The sequence below is a fragment of the Pteropus vampyrus genome, unplaced genomic scaffold (genome assembly GCF_000151845.1).
Source record: "Pteropus vampyrus isolate Shadow unplaced genomic scaffold, Pvam_2.0 Scaffold146, whole genome shotgun sequence".
Classification (NCBI taxonomy): domain Eukaryota; kingdom Metazoa; phylum Chordata; class Mammalia; order Chiroptera; family Pteropodidae; genus Pteropus; species Pteropus vampyrus.
Window position 1 is genome coordinate 4,969,851 of NW_011888927.1, and position 26,400 is coordinate 4,996,250.

Consider the following 26,400-nt stretch of genomic DNA (forward strand, 5'->3'; position numbering starts at 1 on the left):
AGACTAAATGTTCTTATGGAACATATCTCCTGCCTCAGAGCAGTTACCAAAATGTTCTAACAAAATTAGTTCTTTGAGGATAGTCTTTTTGTGGCTGGCCCGGCAAACACAGAATTACATTTTCATTAAAGATAAGAAATACAAATGCAACAACAAAAGATGCGTAAGAAGTTGCCTACAATTTACTTACAGATGTGCTTGGAGTTGAGTTTTCTCGTTCTGAACAGTCTGTAGCTCACTTGTGATACTGGCATGGGCTGCATCCAGCAGTAAGTTTTCTTCTTGAAATCTCTGTGTCATCATTTTCTGCTCCACCTGAGGACAGTGCTTGGTATATGGTAAATATGCTTCAAAAAAAAATGAGAGCTATTATTATTATGGTCTGTTTAGTGTCCTAAGAGTATAAGTAGAAAGAGAAAATTGATCCCTTCTGGTTGGAGTGATCCAGCAACCTGATGAAAGTGAATCTTAAAGAATGAATAGAATTCAAAGAGTTGAAGATGAAGTAAAGTTCATTATCAGCATGGGGAATGGCATAAGTAAAATAGGAAAGTACAGATGTTTGGGGAAAAGGTAAGTACTTTAGGGTCAGTCATAAGTGTTCTCCACGATTTTATAAATGATGGGGCAGGTAATTATTTTTCCTGAAACAATGATCTTTAAGAAGACACCATTAAGAAAGCACTGAGTGTTAAGGCCACATGACCTTTCTGGTGAAAACTGAAAAACATCAATGGGAAAAAAATATCAGTAAATTTCTTGGACTTAATTGTTATTCATTCAGCCAACTGCATTTCCTGATCTCTTAGCCACAGATATTTCCTGTTGATTTTATCAGAAACTGACTGGTGTTAAATGAGTGAATACCTGCAGAATGGCTTGATGGTTAGCAATAATTTTGGCATTTTCCATGCTAACAGTCTGAAGCATGTTATTTAGCTTGGAACACTTCCTAATGTCAGTTGGTCATCCAAACCCTAACATACACAGCAAAGCATAGATCTAACCAATAATCATTTTTACTTATGTATCATCATTTTTGATGACTGCATAGTATTTCATTAAATATGTGAACCTAATTTATTTAAGCTATCCCCCAATTGATATTTCATTAGATTATAAAATATTTTCAAATATTTAGAGTCCATGCTATAAACAATTCTAAATTAAAAGGAGAAATTTGTTGGTTTGATGGAGCAACCAAAGCATCTGGCAGTTTGCTGATCTTCTGTTCTCATCATTTTGAACATGGATCAAACAGAATAAAACATCTACAGGATGGAATTTACAATGTAGAACTCCAGCCAATATTACAGAAATACATTCCCAAAACTAGATGATGACCACTCAGAATTGTTTAGCTGATAACAGAAAATATTTAAGCTCATTCATCACTAATTACATATTCTTAAAAAGTAAAATATAGATGCCATTTCACAAGATTAATCTTCCAAAATAATACAAAAATCTTTTGTGCAACAGAGCTACCATCTGTATAGTTAGTTTATATTTCTCTTGTTTCTTTGCTATTTTTAAATTTGTATTCCTGTGGAAAATATTTGTCTTAATTATCAGTTATTTTTACAAAGTATATTTGGCAAGGATCTTATGTTTTAATGAACAAGGTCTTCAAGGATGGGGGCAAATAACTCTGAAGTGTCAATAGCAAAATATTAAAAAAATGATAACAAGAAAGGAAGGATAAATTAAAGATTATCTGGAAAGCATCGTAAGTGGTATGTATAGCACAGTAATTAGGAACATATTCAGAGGCATTTTCAAGTTATAACCAGATGTACAAACTATTCATCAAGGAATACCTGGGGGTGAAACAAAAGAGAACTCTTGCTCCCTGAAAAGAAATAGCTAATTTTCTTCGGAGCCAGACTGCCGGAGCCCAAATTCCAACTCTGTCACTTATTAGTTGTCATTAAACCTCTCTGTGTATTAACTTCCTTATCTTTAAAATTAGAATAATAATAGTGCTACTGCATGAATTACAATTCGTTAGTAACATAAGGTGCTTAGAATTGTGCCTAGAATTGAGTTCAGTAAATGTGACTATTAGAATAGTAATAGTAGTTATTGCCATTAGTATTTTATAAAAGAACATTTATTTTGTATTTGTCGTAAGGAGAACACAGCAACACTATGATCCTAACATTAAAGTATTAAAATTGTACTAACAAAAAATTCTTTTAAGTGATCAATACTATCTCATAAGGCCTCATGAGAAATAACTTGTTTGCCTGCATACTTGGCGACTATTCTCCATATACATACATATACATAAAATGTCAGTTAAATTTGGAAACCATTACCCCATAGTAAATGGTTACTTATAACTCCAAATTCCAGCAAGCATTTGTTGGGTTCCTACTGTACTATCTGCTATAGAAGATACAAAGAAAGTTTAAGACATAGCCCTTGTCATTAAACTGCTAAGTATATAAGGGGAAAGAAAAGGTATATATTTAAGGAGTAAATTAGAAAACAAAGGCAAGGTGTAAACTAGTGCACGATTTAGCAGTATATCTCATATACTTATGTGTCATAAGAATTTAGAGAGTGAAATGAGAAATGTAGTCAATTTGATAATGCTTCAAAATGAAGTAAGATCTTATAGAAATTTACATTTGGATGATAGCGATGGCATGAATTTATATACCAGAATTAATCCTTAATTGAACAAAATTAAATAACATCTAAAACACTAGAGAAAGGAGAAGACTCACCTGTGCTTTTTCTGACACTTCACGAAGGGATATTATTTCAGACCTCAAATATGCATTTTCTTCATGCTCCTTATTGAAAGACATCTGTATGTTCTATAGGAAAAAAAAGAATTTCTTTTACATGTAAATGTTATTACATGTATCTCTATCAAAATATTTGTTCTGTCCCAAACAAAAACTAAAAGACTTCATCACCACATGAAACCAGCTTTACAAGAAATGTTAAAGGGTTTTAAGTAGACGAAGGCCACAACCAGAAATAAAAATATAGGTAAAGCTAAATATTCAGTAAATATAGTAAATCATACACTTAAAGATACTACAAAGGTCAAAAGAAAAAAGTATCAAACACAACTCAAACTACAATCAGTATGAGATCTAAGCACAACACAAAAAGATCTAAAATATGACATCAATAACATAAAGCATGGAGAAGGTAGTAAAAATGCAATCCTTATGGAATATATTTGAACTTAAATGCCTATTAGCTTAAAAAAGACTGCTATAGATAAACAATGACATACATAAATCTCATGGTAACCACAAACTGAAAACCTATAAAAGATATACAAGGAACAAAGAAAAAAGAACCTAAACAAAACACTAAAGAAAAACAGCACACCACAAGAGGAGATCAGGATAAGAAAGGAACAGAGGATAACTATAAAAACCTAAAAAAAATTAACAAAATGTCAATAAGTACTTATCAATAATCACTCTAAATGTAAATGGATTAAATGTCCCAATAGAAAGACATTGGGTTGCTGAATAGATTTAAATAAAATGACCTATCTATACTATTTATAAGAGACTCACTTCAAATCAAAAGATACATACAGACTGAAAGTAAAGAGATAGCAAAAGATATTCCACGCAAACAGAAATGAAAAAAAAAAAAAAAGCTGGAGTAGGAATACTTAGACAAAATAAACTTTAAAATAAAAAATGTAAAAAGGCAAAGAAGGACATTAGATAATTATAAGGGGGTTAATCCAAGAAGAGGATATAATAATTAAAAATATCTACGCACCCAACATAGGAGCATGTAAATATATATAACAATTATTAATGGATATAAAGGGAGAATCTACAGTAATGCAATAATAGTAGGGGATTTCAATACTTCACCTCACACCAATAGGCAAATCACCTAGATAGAAAATAAATAAGAAAATAATGGCCTTAAATGAAATGTCACATTAGGAGCCACTTAAATAGACATTTATAGAATGTTTCATCTAAAAACTGTAGAATATGCCCTTTTTCAAGTCCGCATGGAACATTCTCTAGGATAGATCACATACTAGGACACAAAAAAAGCCTCAAAAAATTCAGGAAGATTGAAAGCATATCAAGCATCTTTTCTGATACCAATGGCATGAAACTAGAAATTGACTACAGGAAAAAAACTGGAAAAAAACACAAATATGTGGAAACTAAACATGCTACTGAGCAACCAATGATAACAGGAAATAAACAAGAAATAAAAAACTATCTTGAAACAAATGAAAATAAAAATTTATGGGATGCAGCAAAAGCAGTTCTTAGAGGGGAGTTCATAGCTATACAGGCCTACTTCAAGAAACAAGAAAAATTGCAAATAAACAATAAAACTCTCCACCTAAGGAACTAGAAGAAAAACAAACCTGAAAGTAAACAGAAGGCAGGAAATTGTTAAGAGCACAAAAAAATGAAATAGATATTTTAAAATACAATAGAAAAGGTCAATAAAAGTAAGAGCTAGTCCTCTGAAAAAACAGAAAAACTTTTAGTTAAATTCATTAAGGAAAAAAAGAGAACCCAAATAATAAAATCATAATTGAAAGAGAAGTTATAACTGGCACCACAGAAGCATAAAGAATCATTAAAGAATACTATGAACAATTATATGCCAACAAATTCAACAATCTAAAGGAAATGAACAAATTTCTACAAGTATATAACCTTCCAAGGCTGAACCAAGAAGAACTATAAAATCTAAACAGACCAATTATTAACAATGAAATTAAAGCAGTAATGAAAAAACTCCCAATAAATAAAAGTTGAGAACCAGATGGCTTCACAGGTGAATTGTACCAAACATTCAAAGAAGAATTAATATTTATCCTTCTTAAACTATTTCAAAAAATTGAAGAGGAAGGAACACTTCCAAACTCATTTTATGAAGCCAGCATTACCCTAATACCAAAACCAGATAAAGACATTACAAAAAAAAAATTGCAGGCCAATGGCATTCTTATCAGAATTATAACTAATCCTAAAATTTATACAGAAGCACAAAAGACCCTGAATAGCTACCCCCCGCCCCCAAAAAAACTTGAGAAAGAATAGTGGAAGGTACTACACTTCCTGCTTTTAAACTATACTACAAAGCTAAAATAATTGAAACAGTATGATATCGGCATAAAAACAGATACATAGATCAATGTAATAGAATAGAGATCTCAGAAATAAATCCTTGCTTATATGGTCAATTAATCTACAAAAAAAGAGGCAAGGATATATGATGTCCTTATTGGGGGCAGTCTCCACCTTTTTCAAACATTTATAACCACATCAAATGATTTATTTCTTAATACCTGGTTGACAGCAGTTCTGAATATGCTACTTATTTATGCTAAAATGTTTTTTAATGAAGATTTGAGAATCAGAAGGACTGTAAACCAACATGAGGAAATATTACTTTGTCAAGAAAGGAAAGAATACCTCTGCACTCTCCAACCTCAAAACTTACCTTATTTTCTTCAACCAACTTGGAAATGAGGTCATCTCTAGTAACTAAAAACAAAAAGTTCACATAACTATGATAATAAATAATTTAGTACAACTACATTTGAAATCAGTATGTTTTTCCTGGAGAAGCTTTGATTTGTTGCGGGGAGAGGGGCCTGTATTTTGTGAAATAAGGAGAATGCAAGTATTTCTATCATATTTTTACAGACTAGAAACAAAGTCAGGGAATTATCAAGAAATGAGTCCAGAGTCATGTGCAATGGTAAATGGGGTCATATTTTACTCCATGCATAGATGATGATGAATTTCTGAAAGATTTAAGTTGGAGAGGCATGCAATCAAAAGCTTTTTGTTAGAGTCTCTAACAATAAAGACAGGGAGATCAGTTTAGTAGCTGTTCCAATAACTGGGAGTGTAAAACAACGAGAGCTGGCTCTAAGGTAATGACAGTGGGGATTCAGAGGAAAAACATTTGTGAAATAAGCAGGGAAAATTGTCGGGACTTGGTTAGCTGACTGGTGGGATAAAGGCAATAAGTGAGTAAAGGAAAATACCTAGCCTTCAGGTTGGAGGAGTAGGATAGATGATGGACTCAACTGAATAGGGAATATGGGGCAAGGAGCAAGTTTGGGGCATAGAATGAGTATGAAGGATTGCAATACTTAAGTTTTCATCATGTGTTTTGAGGTATCTGCAAGGAATCCAAATATAGATGTTTAGTTGGTAGAAATATACCATCTGGAGCTCAGGAGGATGAATTTGTGTGGAATTTTTTTTTTTTTTTTTAACTAGAGAGTACATTCAGTGAAAATAAAACCAAAGACAGAAATAGGGGAACAACATGGTATTGTACATTAGCGGCCAAAAGATGTAAACTTTTCTGAGTAACGTTTTGGCTTCACAGAAAATTCACAAAAATCTATCGGTTTTATTTCACTTAAATATTCTAAAGCCAGAAAATTACGAAATATGTAAATCCTCACATTTTATGTAGAATACACCAGAAAAATTATACTTTTTGAATGTCTGAGTCCAAAATTCATTTCGAATAAATTCTAATTTAAAATATCTGAAGAATCAAAAAAAAAATAAACTATATGATAAAATAAGAATTAAAGGGAAGTGTTTATCTTACTTGGGAGAACAACTTAATAACTTTAATTAGTGTATGTGGAGGGGAGTGGGTTATGTATGTTTACTGCTAATAAACAATAAACAATTACATTTTTAAGTTCACTGAAGCAAATATCTAATGACATCCCTTTTATTAATCTATTTAGCAGAACTATTTGTACCTTAAAGCAATAAATTTGCATGCATGTAAAAAGTCTATTATTCAAGAAGCATATAATTGGTATTCAGATGGGCTTCTTTTTTCCTCATGTTTGAATTACTGTTATTTTAATCTTCATTTTTTAAAAATAATCTTGCATATATTCTTTATAAAATTCAAAAATAAAGCATTAATCCAATGAGAAAGTAACATTAAAAAAATCGCTTAATCAGAAGGACAACTAATATAATAGAAATATCTGTTTTTAGTTCTAGCTTTTCTATTTACTATGGGTCCTGAATATAGACCTTTTTATTCTTCTGTAGGATAGGGTATATTTTCTTTCTCATAAGGTTGTTGTAAGGCTCACATGAGATAATGGGGCAACAACATAAAATGTAACGTTTATTTTTACAGCCATGCAATCATAGGAAGACAGAAAATTATATTGGGGTATCGTCAGAGAAAATGTCACAAAATAATTCTCTACTCAACAATTATAAAGAAAAAGAGTACTTTCTGCTAAAATCAGTAAGTCAGAACATTGAAATTGCTCTTTGCTCTAAGTTTTTCCTACTTTTCATTATCCTTTTGGTATTCCTTCCCCTATTACAGCCAGAGAGCAGAGAAGGCATATTAGCAACAACACTGGGCTTGGAGTTAGAAGATCCAGGTTCAAGCCTCATTTCATCATTTATTCCTTTTGTAACTTTGGGAAATACAAATAGTTTTGCATGTTACATGAGATCATCTATGTGAAAGCTCTGTGTAAACCATGAAGTGTTATTCATATTTTAGGTACTTCATGATCTCTATAGTTGAGACTATCTGGAAACTGATTTACAACAACATATTAAAAACAGTAATATATATGATAAGGGCTGATGGGCTGGAAGAAGTACGTCTCTGAGTAACCTGGGATCAAGTCTAGACTCTTCCACTGCTTAGCTCTGTCACCTCTAAGGACTTTGTTTACTCACCTATAAAATGAGATTAATCTAAGCTCTAAAGTACCTTACAACCATCCATTTCTATAAACACAGGCCAACCAAAATAGATTGGTAAACTGAAGAATGAAGAGTCTGATATGATAAATGGTTAGAATCAATCGGTTAGCAAGGATTAATGGACTTATTTCCTTATTAACATTCTGCTTTCCACTATTCAATCTAGATTTCTAGAAACTAAATGTTCCCAAGTCCACAAACGCTGAAATAAACCTGAAAAGAATCTAAATAAAAAATATTTTACAATTAAGAGGGTCAAATTCTATTTTATTACCATTCTCTTTTCTCAGTGCCACAGATAGAAAAGAAATCAACAGTTTTTTACATTCTGGCCTGCAGGTAATATCAGTAACACTGGCCACTTCAAGAATTTGAGATCTTAAGAGGTTTTGCAAAAAATCTCAAAAAACTAGCAAAAGTGTAATTTTTAGCATCTATTTTCATACTTAGATCAGATTTGAGCTGTGAGATAGCAGTCTCCAACTCTTCTTTTTTTTGTTGCTCCTGTGCCAGCAGTTCTTGAGTGTTCTGTATGGTACTGCGTAGGGCAATGCAGTTTTGCTGCAAACTTTGCACCTGAAATTGTATAAGAAAAACTTCTTTTCTGTAAGATAAAGATTTCTAATAAATTACCTTAGAGCATGCGTGTGGAACAGATTTTCCAATCTTAACATTACTGGAGGGAGATGGGGAGCTTCTCTATATATTACAGTTAAAGATCTCAACAAAGTGCAGTGTTTTACAACAGCACAATCCAATAGAACTTCCTGGCACTCTTCAACTCAGCAGCCACTAGTCGCAAGTGACTGCCAAGCACTCCAAATGTGGCCAGAGTGAGTAAGAAATCTAATTTCTAATTTTATTTAATTTTAACTAATTTAAATAGCCATAAATGACTAGAGGCTACTATACTGGCAGTGCAAGTTATAGCAACAAAGGATCATTTACAAATTCCTTAAGTAGAATCCTTTTTATAATTCTATTGTGAAGGACAGCTGTTAAAATAATTGAGTTAAAATAGGTTAAATGATAAAGTTATTAATTAAATCAGTTAAAATAAAATTAGGTTAAAATAATAAGGATTACATAATCCAATTACAGGTATTAGGATTTGGAACAACTAATTGCCTTGGGTACTTAGAATTTAAAATATTCTAAATTGCATGTAGGTACTCCAAATAACAACAATGATGAAGGCAAATATATTATACTAAAATAAATAATGACAATTGCAAACAGCTATATAAACACGTCCTTGATTATTTTACTTACTGGTATTCTTTGCTCAAGTATTAGCTCAGTTTAATCTTTATTTTCTATCCATATCACATACATATAACATGAGACCAGGGCAATGCCTTCTAAGATTAATCCTTAAAACAGAGATTATATGATGCACAGGGAAGAATATCATCCCAGGAGCTAACCAGTTACCCCTACAAAGCCTGAGGCAAAGAAACCTCTCTGGTCCTTAGCTCCCTCATTCATAAGTTAGACTGAATAACATCAGATCCTTTCTTATTTTGCACTAAAATATTTAAAATTGTAGTAAGAATGTTAACAGATTACCAAAGAAAAGTAAATAATAAATCTAGAGGAAATTATAGGTGAAATTACCAGCTTTTCTCTTTTGGTTTTACTTCCCCAACATAAATAAGGAGAGAGAAATCTACCTGCTTCCGTTCTACTTCCACCGTTGATCCCATTTCTTGTATTCTGAGTAGCATGGTTGATCCAGATTTCTCAAGAGATTCCCTTAGATACTGCTCTTGAGACAACTGTCTCCTTAGCTGCAGAGCAACAATGCAGTTAGGCAATAACAAGGGAACATCACAGCAGTTTCACAAAGATCACATTCACCGTGGGAAGTTAACCAGACTTGTCATCTCACCTCCAAACATTCTTCATTTGTTTATGTTCTTCATCAGTAACATGATTTTGTTTTTCCTTCACAAATGACCTTCTAATAAATATGAAGCCAAATTTGTTGCCCTTGCCTATTATGTAAGTCTGATTTTCAAACTTTGTGTCAAGATGCATTAGTAATTTGCAAGTAGCACTTGAATAAGGAAAAAAAAATATGAAAGCATGTAGCAAGTAATAAGGGTATATGTATGTACAGTGTTGCAGTGTAAAATATGTTTTATAATGGACTATCAAAAAGAAGTTTGAAAAACACTAATATCATACCTTAGTATGTGTATGTTCTGTATTTCTTTCTGACTTTATTTTTTAAACATTATTTTCCTATATTTTTATTTCCCCATCTATATATTTTTTATCCTGTAGTATTATAAACATAACATAGCTGTTTCAATTCTGTTTTAGAATTTAAAGGTCTAAACAAATAATGAAGTAACTGTTAAATGGCAGATAAACTGACATTCAAGAATTGGGGTACCCTACATTATTTCTCTCAATAAGTGAATATAAAATGAGTCAGAAAGAGATAAAAAGAGTCTCTTTTAACATGAGATAAAGAGATCCTTTCCAACTTAAAATGAGAATTGCAGAATGTTATTCCTTTATGAAGTGATGTTAAATTAGAAGAAATTCTATTTTCAAGCTTGAGTGAAGAGGACATAAGAATAAACTTTATAATTTTATACGTGTTTTTGCCATGGATAATATATTTTATAATGTTTAAACGTTTTTGAAAAGTTCAAAGAGATGAAAAATGTGTTCGCATGGAACTGTTCTAATAGTCCATTTTGGAAATATTCTATGATATCCTTAATCATACCCCTAGTACTGAACATTTAGGTTGTTTTTCCAGTTTTCTACTATTCTAAATACTCTTCTGCTTGTGAGTAAATCTTTCATTGCAGTTCCTTAAGATAAATTCCTATAAGAGGAATCAGTAGGTTACAAGTATAAACATTTTTTTAAATTTTTGATACATAATGTGATTTCCCAAATTTTAGCCTATTTGAATAAATCCTATCAGAACTATGTATTATCATTTTCTTAAATCTTTGCTAATCTAATAAATGAAAAATAACATCTTAAGAGTTTTTCATTTCTTTGGTTACTAGTGAGATTAAACATTTTCTAATATGGTTATTAGCTCTTTATATATTTTCTGAACTGTTATTGTTCTTATTCTTTGCCCACTGTTTTTTTGATTTGAGTTTTTTCTTAGTCAAGTTCTTTAAAATTGAAGAATATTAACTCTTTGTCTAGTTTTGTTATGTCTTATTAGTTTTGTTTTTTGCCTTTTTTTTTACATGTAGAAATGTTTAGTTCTTATGTGGTCAAATCTATTGAGGTTTTATATTTAGAAATTCCTTTCTCATCCAATGATCAATTAAATTTTACAATCTTATTTTAAAATGAGCCATAGTTTTTGTTTTGGGCTATATTTTATAAAAATCTGATACTAAAATTATCAGGTTATAATTACTTTATAATATAAAATAGCTTAATATACTTTTTTAAATTCTAGATTAAATTATATAATTTGCTCAAGATATAATTTAGGTACTTTGTAAAGGAAATCTTTATATGATAATATACTACTGAGATATTCATTTCCGAAGCATTATTAAAGGCAATGCGTCAATCTATTTTATGTTCATCAGAACCAGATTTTATATATTTTTTATGTCTTGGGAAGATGTATACCACATGTATTCTGTCTTTTATGGACTAAATTGTATTCCTTCAAAATTCATATGGTGAAGCCCTAATTCCCAGTATTTCAAAATGTGACTATATTTGAAATAGGAACTTTAAAGAGGTGATTAAATTATTAGAATGGGCCCTAATCCAACCTGACTGGTATCCTTATAAGAGGAAGAAACTGGGATATGGAAGAGACATCAGGGATGTGTGGGCACAGAGCATGTGAAGACACTGTGAGAAGGCAGCCATTGGCAAGCCAAGTAAAGAGGCCTCGGAAGAAACCAAATATAAGGACACCTTAATCTTGAACTTTAACCGTCCAGAAATATGAGAAACAAATTTCTGTTGTTGAAGGCATCCAGTCTGTGCTACTTTGTTATAGCGGCCCTAGCAACCTAATACGTCCCTCCTGCTCTAATACTCTCAAAACGTCTTTAGATTAGAAGAGTCCTTCCACAGATCCCTGACAAAGTTCAATGAAAACACAGGATTTTATCACATCATTCAGAATTAAGACTTTCCCAATAAAAATAAAGATAAATGGCAATCAATGATAGCCTTTTAAACAAATGGTATGGAACATATGGACATAAACACATACGCACAAAGAATCTAGATACAGACCTCATACCTTTTACAAAAATTAATTAAAAATGTATCATAAACCTAAATGTAAAATGCAAAACTATAACACTTCTAAAAGAAAACACAGGAGAAAAATCTTGGTGATGACTTTTTAGATATAACACCAACAGTATAATCCCTGAAAGAAAAAATTGGTAAGCTAGACTTCATTAAAATTAAAAGCGCTACAAAAGACAGTGTTAAAAGAATGCAAAGATAAGCTACAGATTGGGAAAAAATATCTGCAAAGCATGTATTTGATAAAGAACTGGTATGCAAAATATACAAGGAACTCTAAAAACTCAATAGAAGAAAACAAACAACCCCGTTACAAAATGAGCAAAAAGACCTCAGACACTTCACCAAATGAAACATACAGACAAACAAGTATATAAAAAAGATGTTCAATATCGCGTCATTAAGGAATTTAAAATTAAAATAAGATACCATTACACACCTATCAGAATGGCAACATTTCAAAAAAATAACACCAAATGCTGGTGAGACTATGGAGCAACAGGAATTCTCAGTCATTGCTGGTGTGTGCAAAATAATACAGTCATTTGTTAAGACAGGTCGGCAGTTTCTGACAAAGTGAAACATAAGCTTACCATGAGATCTAGCAATTGTGCTCTTAAGTATTTATCCAAATGAGTTGAAAACATGTCCACACAAAACCTACATATGACTGTTTATTTATAATTGCCAAAAGTTAGAAGCAACCAAGATGTTTTTAAGTAGGTAAGGATAAACAAACTGTGTTACATCCATACAGTGGACTACTGTTTAGTGAAAAAATAAGTTCTCAAGCCATGAAAAGACATGGACGAATTTTAAATGCACATTTAAAGTGAAAAAAGCCAGTTCAAAAACGCTACACACTAATTTTACCCTGAAATCTTCATTTCGGCCTAAATTTTAGTAGACAACTATGACTCCAACTATAACAAAACTATAGACAGTGAAAAGATCAGTGTTGCCAGGGGCTCAGAGAGAGGTGGGCAGAGGGGTGAATATATGGAGTACTGAGCATTTTTAGGGAAGTGAAATTCTGTATGATACTCTAATGAACAAAGAGTGAATCTTATCATAAATTGTGGACTTTAGTTAATTATGATGTGTCAATACTAGTTCATAAGATGTAACAAATGTACCACACTAGTGTCAATATGCTAATAATAAGGAAAACTGTGGGGTGGGGAGAGTGAGTTTACGGCAACTCTTTTCTGTGCAATTTTTCTATAAATTTAAAACTTTTTAAACAGTCTATTAAAATATCTAAAAAAATTTTTAATGTGCTAAACTTAATGCATTCTAAGAACAATCATGTTTTTATTGGTGATTACTAGCAAAGTACGTAAAAGAATTTTCCGGATAGCAATACTTACCACCTTGAACACTAAAATTCATAATTTAAAAAATAATTTGGGATGAGAATTTTCCTAAGAAATATACTGACTTCTTTATTTTGTATAACAGAATGTTTTAGATAATTTGACCCTTTGTATTTGGACTAACATCAATTATAATTCAGTCAGAGAATAATGAAGTTTTGGGGCCGCTGTCAGGGTATACTGAATTAGTAATCTTTCTGACTCTTCCACTATTTTCAGCTGCAAATTTTTAGTCCAACTTTTAGCAGCCACCTACTTCACAATTTCCAATCTGTTATCTTCTAAAACTTAGGCTGAAATGAAGGTTTCAAGGTAAAATTAGATGAGCAGGCTTATTAAAAGCTGTTTACTTTAAACACAGCTTTACTTTAAAAGGTCTTTGTATAAAGGTGTTCATCTAACTCTAAGTATATGGGCAACCGCGTGTATTTGTGGTAACTATCCTGGCTCAGACAGCATTTTAATTTCTGGTTTTACGGCCATATTGAGACAATAAGGGCAGCCACTTTCACATGAATTTCACGTGGTGTATTTTAAAAATCTTCCTACTACACAGTCACATATTTTCTGCTTCAAAGGATCTCATTCATTCTGTCCACTTTTCTGACTTTCCCTCTGCAATTCTAATACCCCCTCAGGCATCTTTTAATCTTACCTCCTCAATTTTAAGGTTCATTTTTCGTTTTGTGGTCTTCAGTTCCTCTTCAACAATGGCTACATTCTTCTAAAAGTAGGAAAAAAGATTTTAAATAATCTGAAATGATAGGGAAAAACTGGCAACCTATAAATGCTATTCTGAATACAGTTATACTTATTGTGACTCTTAAGTCATTATTACAATGAGATATTTTAAAAGAAGTTATTTTATTACTTCGATTTATGACTTCTATCATTTTTCCTTTTAGATCATAAAAAGGGATTAGTCAGATTCACTTCCTATGTAAAATTCAATACTCAGAGGTAAATCTGATAACAGAAATTTTTCTCATGGTATATTCCTATTTTTTTAAGTACTGTATTCCTTCTAGTCTCCAAGATTAACCATGCCTAGGAGCTGAAGATGAAAAACAAGGCTTTCATTATTTACTTTTTTATATTGTTATTAGTGGTACTGCAGATATAAAACCTCAGTCGACTATCTTTGCCATCTTTCCTATCTTCAGCTCCTACCATATTCTAGCATAAAGAGCATCTATCTTTTTAATTCCACAACTCTATGTCAGACCTAATAAGGTACATGCCTGAATGCAATAGATTCCTAATTCTTTTCCCTGCCTCCAACCTCCTCTATAATCAATACTCTATACTACTACCAGATTAGCTTTCCTGTTTTCATTCTCTCACAGCCTTATCAAAAACCTGAATCACCCCCAAGAGAATCGAGCCCAACTACTGATTTTACTTGATTTTGAGATCCTCTGTAATGTAATCTCTAGCTAATTTCCAACTTATTTCCCACAAATAATCCTCACTCCTGTCAAGATAGTTTATGCATTTCCCCCTAATTGCATCCAGTGGAAAGATAAAGTTCAAACCTGAGTTAAGGGAAGAAGACAAGGAAGTGTGATCTTGAAGAAGTGACTTCTCTCTGGGCCCTAGTATTCTTATCGTTAAAATGGAAACAATAATATCCTATATAATGAGGTTTTATGAAGATTAAACAAAATAATGTTGGACATCTATTATACTAATGGGCCCATGGGATGAAAACAAAATTTTTAGTTTATTTTCCTTTGCTGACTTGTGTGTGCTCCCTGAAATGTCTTCACCTCTCTACTTTGTCTTCTAAATGTTCAGCTCAAGTCCTATCTTTTGTGAAACCTACCCTAATCTATTATGCACCCTTTTAAACCTACCCAAATGCAAACTCTTCAATATTCACTTACTGTCCTGTACTATCCTTTAATATTTTTTATGTCCTTATTTTTTTCTCTATTAAGTTGTTCACCTTGTTCTCCCAGCTAGCACGGAAGCTCCATAAGAGCACAGACTACCTCATTTCTTGGGACCCTTACAGTCACGTGTACAGGGTAAGGGCTCTATAAATACTCAGTTACTGATAGCACACGACAGTTTAGGTTATCAATGTAGATACATTTCAAATGTCAAGATCACCTATTTTAAAAATCAATTTTATGGGCCTACTGAATCCTTCAAATAACACCTAACAGTGACTCTGTATTTCAGAACTCTGGACTCAAACCTTTGTCTCTGAAGCGATCTCCAAGGTGGCAGTCAACCTTTGAACTTCATCTTGTGCCTTGTCTTCTCCCTCTTTCACATCTCTTAGTTGCTGGCGCAAATTCATCACTTCCAGATGCAACAGCTTCAGGTCCTTGGAATGCTCGTCCTGTATTGTATTCAGTCGATCCTTCAGAAAAGCTACCAGAGAGCACAGGTGGGTCATCAAGCAGTTGAAAGGTCAGGAAAAGAAAAGAATCATAAACTCATCGAGCACCCATACAGGACCAAATTTATGACAGTTCTCTTCTCTCTATACCTGTTTTCTGTGGATTCAAATCCTTTTCAGTTTGCAGACGGAAGATGTTCATCTTCAAGGACTGAATGAGGCTTTCTAGATGGCACATTCGATTTACCAGAAACTCACAGTTCTTCCATAAAATATCTGATTTTCCCGAACAAATTATTTCTCTTTGGATAGGGCTAATGATGTTCTGGTTTGCAGGTTCTTCTAAACACTTTGGAGTTTCAAACTGGCTTCTGAACAAAGATCCCAATATAACAATATTATGCAATGCTATGGTACTATCATTGAGTCAATGTAACATATCCCAATCATTGAGTCAATGTAACATTTCTACTAAGGATAAAAACTAGATTCCTTAGTTAACAAGCAACAGTCAGCCCCTCCAAATTTAAATAGAGAGAGCACTATTAGGTAAAGAGGGTGAGACTGGTGTGGAATGGGGAATGATCACTGACTTTTTAAGGTTATTTCTGAAATTTTCATAAACTTTTTTGTATGTAAAAACAAGTGATATATAAAAAATGTTAAATACTAATTCTATAATCGTGAACTAAGAATTAAAGTTAGCAAAGGGGCAATATATGCATGTTTTTTAAAAGTTTTAAACAAGGTCATAATAAATGAGGTTTTGTTCCAACATTTGTACAAATTTAATATTTAACTGTTGAAGAGTTCTTTATTCTATGGGTGCTACAATACCAATCCTACTAATTTTAGGTCTTTGTCAGAGACACTCAGGAAATAAACAGAGGCATATCTTGGAGATATTGCAGGTTCAGGGCTAGACCACTGCAATAAGGGGGGTTGTAATCTTTTTGCTGGTGGAGGGTCTTACTTTCAATTTGTAAAAAATGCAATATCTATGAAGTGCAATAAAGTGAAGTGCAATAAAATGAGGTATGCTTGTGTGTTAATTTTAAAGAAAATCACACCAGGAAATTTGATACTGGCTGCTTATGTACGTGGATTTCTCAGGCCATTGATAATCCAACTTTTAACAGCAATAACTTCTTAGCAGCACAAGAGGAAAAACAATTTTTTTTAGTACTTCATCCTAAATTATGTTTTTAAGACTTAAAACCTCTTTTAATTTACAATAAATTTGGAAAAAGAAAATAAAGAACATATTTTAGTGGCATGAATCAAGTTTAGATGTTCACTTTAACTACTATCAAAGTCTATTTTTAATTTAAAAAATAAAATTATTTCTAATTACACACAAAAAATCACATGTTTTTAATCAAGTATTGAAGGTAAATAGGATATCAATATTTGTACACCTAATTAACCACGCTTTGAATATCTGTTTAGGAGAATAGTGGTAGCAGTTCTATCACAAGATGATGACTTTATCTTGCAAATATTTTCTAATTAATGTTCAAATGGAAAGTGTTATTTCTAATTCTTTTGTAAATACCTATTTCATCTGTTAAACCATCCACACTGTTACTCCTTATTAATAATCAGTGAAACAAAGTTCTTCAACTTACAGAGATCTAGTTCATTTTTTACTTGTTACCTTTCATCACCAAAGTCTAACATTATTAGGTCATCCCTCAGAGAACTGGTCTGTTCTTCAACTATTCTCATCTTTTGCTGAAGTACGGTGAATGTTTCAGAAGCTGTAGCGTTGATGTGGGTTGGAGAGACGACCGGTCTGGACATTGCAGTTTCCACATGCACCTGAGATTAAAGTCACGATATTAGTGTAGTAGGTTCTATTATTGTTCAAAATAGTCACCAGCCCTTCCTGTGGGATGATTACACATCCCTGTCCTGTTGAGCTCAGGAAAAGCCACGTGTCCTACTTTGGCCAATTAAATGTGGGTGGAAGCTTTAAAAGCCAACGTATCATTCACCATCTCTCCTTTTCCCTCTCCATGAGATGAGCAACATCCCAAACAGTAGCATGACAGCCAGTGCGAGTGAGCAATAAACTTATGTTGTTATAAGCCACTATTGTTCAGTAGTTTGTTATTGCATCATAATATACTCTATTCTAACTACTATTAGACACACGTTAGGACCTATGACTTGGCAGAAGGAGTTATTACCTCTTTCATTATCAGCCATTTTCATTTTAATAAATTCTCAACTCAACCTTTCTGGGGGAAAAAAATCTATACTTGGATCTCTGAGGGCTGTCATAAAATATTTACCAACTACACTAAAGCAATGATTTTTAAAAATAATTTGCAAACTTAACTTCATAGCAACAACTTTTCTACAGCTATTGACATCAAATTTCCAGACTCCTCCCTCCAAACTACATAAGAGTAATGGGAGTAGTGAGACTACTCTTTCGGGCATGGACAGAAGCAGAACTAGCTTATAAACAATCCCAACTTTTAAATGAACAATGTGCCTAAAGTTTAATGAGAAGGTCGTTGGTAGAAACTTTAAGGATATTCTCCTCCAACTCCATTTCTATACTAATCAGACTGTAAACCTTAATCATCACTAGCAATAGTGTTCCCACGGGAATGTGAGCACAAAGGTCCCACCTGTGATATTAGTAATACATCTTTCTCCCTCACTAGTTGTGTAATCATATATCTCCCTTACTCTTACCTCCCAGGTGGTACAAGTGGGGACTACCTCAGGTCCAAGTCGCTGAAGGTGGTCTCCAGGACCCACAGTAGCAATTAAAGAAGTGTTAAAACTGGTGGGAGGATTTAAGGGGACAAAAAGCATAGTGAGGACCTGTGAAAAGGTTGGGCTTCTTGCCAATATAATACTACTATGACCACTGAGGACATTTCTTCATTCTGAAATAACTCTCCAATCAACTTATATCTTCCTCCTACAGGTCTCAGAGAATGGCCTTTCTAGTTCTTACTTTTTAAAAAACTTTATTGAGGAATAACTGACAAATATAATCATATATATTTAAAGTGGACAACATGATGATGCAATATACATATAGGTATATTAGAGAATGATTACAAAGATCAAAATAATTAACACATCCATCACCTCACATAGTTAGCATAGTTAATTCTTTTGTGTGTAGTAAGAACACTTAAGATCTACTCTCAGCAACTTTCAAGTATATAATAACTTGTTATTAATTATAGTCACCATGCTGTACATTATATCCTTAGAATCTCTTATTTGAAAAGGCAACCTATAGAATGGGAGAAAATATTCATAAACCATATATCTGACAAGGGGATAATATCCAAAATATATAAAGAATTCATGTAACTCAACAACAACAACAAATCTGATTTAAAAATGGGCAATGAACCTGAGTAGACATTTTTCCAAAGAAGAAATATAAATGGCCAATAGCTTTATGAAAAGGTTCTCAACATCACTAATCATCACAGAAATGCAAATCAAAACCACAATGATAAAAAAAAACACAATGAGCTACGTCACACCTGTTAGAACAGCTATTGTCAAAAATATGCTAAATGTTGGTAAGGATGTGGAGAAAAGGGAACCCTCATGCACTATTAGTGGAAATTTAAATTGGTGCAACCACCACAAAAACGGTACGGAGTTTCTTCAAAAAAATAAAAATTGAACTACCAAATGATCCAGCAATTCTACTTCTGTATATGTATCCAAAGGAACTACGATCAGTATCCTGAAGAGATATCTGCACACCCATGTTCACTGTAGCATTATTCACAATAGCCAAGATATTAGGGATCAACTTAAATGTCCCTCAAAGGATCAATGGATAAAAAATAAGATGAGTCTACCGCCATACTACCCTAAACAAGTCCGATCCCATCTGATCTCGGAAGCTAAGCAGGTTTGGACCTGGTTAGTTCTTGGATGGGAGACTACCTAGGAAGATCAGGTGCTGTAGGCGTAAAAAAAAAGGCGGGGGGGATTGTAAGCTGACAAGGTCCTTGCAATCTGTGAGGTCAACCGAGGGTTGCCGCACCTAAAAAAAAAAAAAGATGTGACACACACACAACACACACGGAGGAATATTATTTAGCCACAAAAAAGGGAAATCCTGCCATTTGTGACAACATGAATGAATCTGGAGCACATTATGCTAAGTAGAATAAGCCAGACAGAAAGAAAAATACTGTATGGTATCACTCACTTATATGTGGAATCTAAACAAACAAACAAATCTGATTTCACAGAAACAGAATATAACTGTGGTTGATGGGCTGGGGTTAGGGAGAAATGGGTCAATGAAGGTTGAAGGGTACAAATTTTCTTTTACTCTCATTGTAGTGCTTCTGAACAGGATTTCTCTCTTTTGTGCTCTATAAAACAGAATGCATTTGACACACAATCTTTTTGAATTCTTAAACATTTCCTGTTAACAATCAGCTTAAGAACATATGGTACAGAAGTCTCTTCTATTGATTCCCTTTCATGTTTCAAATTGTTCCTGAAGGGAAAGACAAAGGCACATGTAGGTAGTGAGTCTTTGAAAACACAAAGATTTTAAGTAAGATTCATCTACTTTTCTGAAAAAGAGCCAGATCTGACGACTCCTGCTCATGTTACCACCTGGGCCAGAATAGTGTTTCTCAGGTAATAGAAGGAAAAGCCTCTAAGACAGACCCTCAGGCTAGTTCTGTTACCACGACATCAGGGCTAGGGATGCAGGAGCCGCCAATAGTGTGGGATGGGGAGAAAATGGAGGGGTAATAATGGAGAAACACTACATGGGTTGACCCTCCATTCCATTTTCTGTCATCCGCTGTCTGGTTACTGATGATCTAGAAATAAATCAGGCCTGGGGTAGGGAGAAAAAGTATGGGAGTTTAATGAGGTTTATTGCACAGAGTTGGCTTCTTTGTCTTTCAAAAGAAGCTGAAAAGTTCATATCCCCAGCCTCCCTTGCAGCTGGCAGGCTCATGTGACATTCTGGCCAATGAGACTTTAGGCAGAAGTTTGCAAGGAGCTTCTGGGCAGACTTTTGTTTTTCTGATTAAAAAACGACGGAAATTATGGCACCTGTCCTTTCCTTTACCCATATGATGCTCAGAGCTCTAAGAGCTCTTTTTCCATTGGCTATGCAGTTTCTCACTCTTAAATATAAACACAGCCAGGGATCACCAGTTTTTGAGAAACACAAAAAGGCCAGAGAAGCTCAGATTAACTTGACTTTTTTTTTTTAATTGCAAAACTAGTAACCTCCAAACTCTGCTTATTTATGAAAAATAAACTTTCAGATTTTTTGTCATTTTTTTCTGTTGCTTGTAACAAAAGCATTCCTAATCCACAGACAGGAATCCTGGACAATAGTTGGTGGAGAAACAAGTGGAAGGAGGAGGTAAAGGAAATGACAAGCAGTGCCAGAGCGGGAGGGGAGGACAATTTCCATGGCAACTTATTAGGCCTAGGTAGCCAGTTACAATATAAGGGGATGCCTTTATTAATTTATATCAGAAGCCAAGCAAAGAATACTAATACAAATATAGCAAAAGTCTACTTTTGGAAAAAAAAAAACCATATGGGAAATGGAATACAAGTTTCCCACATATTTTGAATGGAATGCAGATTCCCACCTAAAATTTTTCATGTATGTTGAAATGCCATAGTTTTGCTGATACTTCCCTAAGGTACCTATGATACACATAAAATTTCTACATTTATTTCACAGGGTATGTGCACATTTCGCAATAAAATGGAAAACAACTCAAATTGCTTCATTTTCTTATAAAACAGAAAGTCTATATTTGTCTGGGTAAGAATCTGATTTGCATCATCACTCACACCCACTTGAACCTGATCTACACTGGAGCTTCTCAGGCTTCCAGAGTGAAAAAAAACTCTCAAACAAAAACAAGCACAAATGTGGCCTTCAGCCTCTAAGGGGAGGTTTATAGAAAATTCACCCTAAGGGAAATCAAGGTGCCTGAGACAGACTGATGGTATAGGCAGGAAATAAAGCTTGGGTGAAATACATGTTTTGTTCTTAAAATATCTTCTTAGTCAATCATTGAGGTCATCAAAGAAGTTGACTTGAAAACTAAACAGGCCAATCTATCCTTTAGGTATTTATTAAAAACAGGTCTCATGGTTAGCTGAAAATCCTCCCTCCTCCTGCAGGAGCGAGAGAGGAAGCAATAGTGGATGAATAGCAAGAGCAAGACAGCCTTAACATCCACCAGGAGAGTCCCTGAGTACCTGCGAGCCTGTTAAAGGAAGAGTGGAGCAGATTTGGAATCTAGTGAATAAGTTGAGTTGGGGTTTAGAATCAGGAGAGATTTAATTTTCATTGCAGTTACTTATACTCATTTGGCAGGCCCAAAGCAGGGGTAACAGAAATGTCACCCACCAATACACACTGGCAACTTAGCAGATCCTCAGAAGCCATAACTCTATAGCTTGTAGTCTAAGAAGTACAGTCTTACAAAAAAAGAATCTAGATCTAATTACTAATATTCCAGCCAAGGGACCATAGCTTGTACACAATTGTGCTTTGCTGTTTTTGAAAAGGCACAAATATCACTGAATGCAGTCTTGAATCTACATCCTAATGCTTGACAGTAACAATAAAATACTGAAATATACCTTTTATTTTTTAAAAAGTTCATTCACAGCTACTTTCATAAATACATCATTATCCAGTTAATACAATCCTGTCTCTATGTTTAGGGAGGATATTTCCAAGGGGCTCCTAGGTGGGCTATCTCACTAACAGTATGGCATGAATAGGACCAATGTCATAAGTCATAAACCAGTAAAAGCCAGATAATTTTAAAACGGAATACCTGCTTCTGTGGATACGGGCTCCATTCCTATACTTGGCAATAGTTATAACTATATGCTGTTGGTTTCAAAATAACAGACCAAGGACTCAGTGTTGTTTACCACAACCACTGGAAAATAATTTGGTCAGTAACACTGTCTTCATTCCCTCATACCTCCAACACAGATTTCCTGAATGCCTACCATGAGCCAGATACTGTTATAGGCACAGGGGAATACAGCAGTGAACAAAACAAACAAAAATACTTGCCATCGTGGAGCTTATTTCCAATTAAGGAATACAAACATCAAGTAAAATATGTAATTTTTTCATTGGTGATAAATACAATGGAGAAAAATAAAGTGGAAAAGAGGATAAGATGGAGACTGTGGTTCAGGCTTCAATTTTCAACAGAGTGGTCAAGGAAAGCCTCACTAAGATGATACTTGAGCAAGGACCTGCGAAGGAGGTGCAAGAGTGCACCACCTGGATATCTGGGGGACACAGAGGTCCAGAAAGAGCAAACGGTGAGTGAAAAGACCTTAAGTCAGAATGCCTGATGGGTCCACAAACAGTAAAGTCAGTTTGGCTGGAGAGGCACAAGCGCAGGAGAAAAGAGTAGGAGGTGAGGTCAGAGGGTAATGATGGTGAGGTCAGAGGGTAATGATGGAACCAGATCACACAGGGCCTTAAAGGCTATTTTATAAAAGTTTGGATTTAATTCTCAGTGACTCTCAGAGCCATTGGAAAGTTTAGAGCTGAAGAGTGTTGTGATATAACTTCCCTTTTAATTGGATCACTCTGGCTACCCCCTTAATGGAAGAAGGACAATGGCAAAAGTAAGAAGACCACTTGGGAAGCTGTTATAATCGCCCAGACAGGAGATGCCTCTGGCTAGGAACAGGGTGATAGCAATGGAACAGTAAGAAGTGGTCAGTGTCCAGACATAGTCTGAAGATAGGTTTTGCTGATGGATTCGATATGAGAGAAAGGAAGCAATTAGGATTATCTTGCCATTAATCAAGACAATGGAAATCTATTAGAAAGAAGTAGTTTCAGAGGGAATATCAAGGGTTGTTCTGGAAATATTAAATTCAAAACAGGAAAGAAGCCCAAGAAGATTGAACTTGTAGATCTGGAGTTCTGGGGAGCAATGTGGACTAGAGACATAAATTCTGAAGTTGTCAATATATGCATACCTTACAAAATCACGCCGCTGGATAAAAGAGAACAGAAAGGCTTCGAGGACCTAATCCTGGGTGCTCCGAGATTAATAAATCAGGGACATGAGGAGTGTGTGGGTGTTCAAGCCAAACAAACTAATGTGAGCTTCTCCAAAGTAGGGTCAGATTCTTAAATCCTTTTCTATCTTCAGAGCCTAGTACAGTGCATGGAACAATGTGGGCAGCAAACAATCGGGGACAATGCAACAAAAATTTAACAAATGTCTAATTCTGTTCTAACACCAGTCCAGGTACTGGGGAACCAGCAATGAACGAATGTAAATTGCTGACACCTGCATTCTAATAAGCAGGTCAGGGAGGATAACAGGTGGCAAAAATCAAAACTCATTAACGTCGATATGGCTTTCCCAGGAACTTATAACCTCCAAGCTAACATATTTTTTAAAAGCTAGTATTGAGATTTATCTGGAGACCCTCCCCGGTGGCTATCCTCCCTCCTTGAACTAGAGCCAGGCTAATGCAAACGCTTCGTTTCCAAAGGGTTTTTCCGGCTTCCAGTGCCATAAATCAGGGTCCTGGAGTCCAGAGGGCGAGACTAAACTGCCAGTGAGAGACGATGGTGGCCTTATCTGAGCCGCCGACTCTCTCCCCTGGGCCCCGGACCTCTTTTTCCGAATCACCCGCCCTGGGCCCGGCAGCCTCACCCCACAGTCCATCTGTCTGCCTGTGGCTCTGTGCAGCAGCAGGAGGGCCGGTTTCCATGGAACTAACACAGCGCTTTAAACGAAGCCGCTCCCCGGCGCGGTATCGCCCATAGGCAGGCGTACCCGTAGCAGGGCATGCCGGGAATTGCAGTTTTCCTGGCCCAGGAGGGCCCTCCGCCCGGGGCGGGACCCAGACCGGAATCCAGCGGCGCGCACGGAACGCGCAGCCCCGGAAGCCGGATGACGACAGGGCTCCATTGTGCTCGCGAGCGGGGCACGCTGGGATATGTAGTTTCCTCCTGCTCAATATCTCCGAGGTCTTGTTCTGTCCAGTCTTGCAGTGACTCGTTTCGTCCCTATGAACTTGCGATGTTTAGAGAATTCGGCAAACACATACCCTGAAGGAGGCGAGAGTCCAAGATTAGAATTTTTTTTTTTTAGTTTTATGAGGACTAAAGTATCAAATTACTTCTGAACGGAAAATAACCAATTGGTTAATGAGCATAAAAAACGGTAAAGTACAGAGTTCAAATATTCTTCTCGTTAAAGTAAAAAGCAAGCCCCACTTCGTCCTCACCCATGATGGCCAGACGGAGAGTAAAACACATGGAACCTGCTCTTCTGTCGTGTGTCTCTTCAGGATAATTTATTTCTTGCCTTGTCTACAGGTAAGTGAATAGATAGTTCTAAATCTGACTGTAAGTAGCTAAGAAACGAGAAAGACCATTGAAAATAAAACTGCAGTCATTTCTTAGTTGTTTTGCTCTGAGTGGGAATTCATCCTTAACAAGAAGGCTTCTGCAGTGAAAAGACAACGCGACTTAGCTGGACAGAGCACCTTGTTACCACAGCCAGGACAATGCATTCCTCTCGTCTCCCTGGGGCCGTAGCTGAGAATAACTTCAGCTCTCAAATTAATGCTCTCAGATCCGAGACAAGTCCTCATTTACTTAGCAAATGGCTGACTGAATCGATCTGGTTATTCTTATTCTTCTCATAGCTGAGGCTCAACCTGAGATAGACAGAATGTCAATCAAACCACAGCTGCAAGATGTATTCATCAAACTGAGCCCATCTGGTGAAAGAAATGAGCACCGCATACATTATTCAGATGAAGGGACCAAATAAAGCTTTTAATATGAAAAATAGGAGGGTATTTTTGAGCGTCAATGAAAAGAGCCAATTATTCTCTATGTACATTTTCTCTTGCAATGACCTCTGATTTATCTGTAGAGATGAGAGATATGTGTATACACTCCACAGATAATCCAGACACTTCAACGTAATGAGAATTTTCACCTTCTTGAATCTCCATATTAAGCAACAGTCAAACAAATTGATTAAATTTAATGTTTTTCATTTCTTTTTCTATGTCTACCATCTGGCAAAACATATAAGAACTTAAGCAATTACAGAGTTAGAGAAAAAGAATCTGAAGTCTTCGATAAACTAATTCATCTGCTAGAGAACCAGTCTGAATACCTGAGAATTCATTATATTAAAAGTATATTTTTATTCTTTTAAGTGCCTGATTTTTTCCTGATTTCCCTCTTGATTTTCCATTAATAAATATGTTTCATACTTGTTGACCCTATCCAAAAAACAGTTGTGGAAATCCTAGGGATTCCATGAGGACCACATCCTCTCACTACAATACTATATAGCCTTCTAAATGGTTTTCCAATCACCCTTCCCAATGCATCCTTCATATTGCTACTGAAATGATCTTTCAAAAAGTAAATCTGATTCTCAGTCTCTTGCTTAAAAAGCATTTAAAAGTTTCTCCTTTTTTAAACTAGTAGTTTTCCATTGAACAGGATGATGCCCAGACTGCTAATGGCTTTAGCCTACTTCACCAGCCTCATCTACACCTGGTCCCTCAAGGGAACTTTGAATTCAATTCTCCTGTGCTTGGAGACTCTGTGCCCTCTGCCAGGCACTCCATTTTGTCAGTC

At 34.8% G+C, this 26,400-nt stretch overlaps 1 protein-coding gene and 1 pseudogene across 14 annotated transcripts in view; one reads left to right on the top strand and one right to left on the bottom strand.

Moving 5' to 3' along the window:
* Positions 1 to 24,623, bottom strand: part of CCDC150 (coiled-coil domain containing 150) — a 70,723-nt gene extending 46,100 nt beyond the window's left edge. For 2 of the 14 annotated variants that reach the window (XR_002782478.1, XR_002782479.1), the window contains exons 1-10: positions 18,450 to 18,910; positions 17,398 to 17,561; positions 15,891 to 16,111; positions 15,594 to 15,772; positions 14,046 to 14,114; positions 9,422 to 9,538; positions 8,195 to 8,324; positions 5,470 to 5,513; positions 2,736 to 2,828; positions 191 to 315 (exon numbers count right to left, since the gene is read on the bottom strand). Coding sequence is in view for 11 of the 14 variants with exons in the window: in XM_023535941.1 (XP_023391709.1) it covers positions 191 to 315; positions 2,736 to 2,828; positions 5,470 to 5,513; positions 8,195 to 8,324; positions 9,422 to 9,538; positions 14,046 to 14,114; positions 15,594 to 15,772; positions 15,891 to 16,111; positions 17,398 to 17,561; positions 18,450 to 18,572 (1,265 nt within the window). In the remaining 3 variants the exon portion in view is untranslated. Of the gene's footprint in view, positions 1 to 190; positions 316 to 2,735; positions 2,829 to 3,863; positions 3,886 to 5,469; positions 5,514 to 8,194; positions 8,325 to 9,421; positions 9,539 to 14,045; positions 14,115 to 15,593; positions 15,773 to 15,890; positions 16,112 to 17,397; positions 17,562 to 18,449; positions 18,917 to 19,679; positions 19,713 to 23,756; positions 24,411 to 24,445 lie in introns of those variants that run through there. The other 12 variants (XM_023535944.1, XM_023535943.1, XR_002782480.1 and 9 more) reach the window with 11 other exon arrangements.
* On the top strand, positions 19,586 to 19,704 carry LOC111745149 (annotated as a pseudogene).
* Positions 24,624 to 26,400: the final 1,777 nt, after the last annotated feature.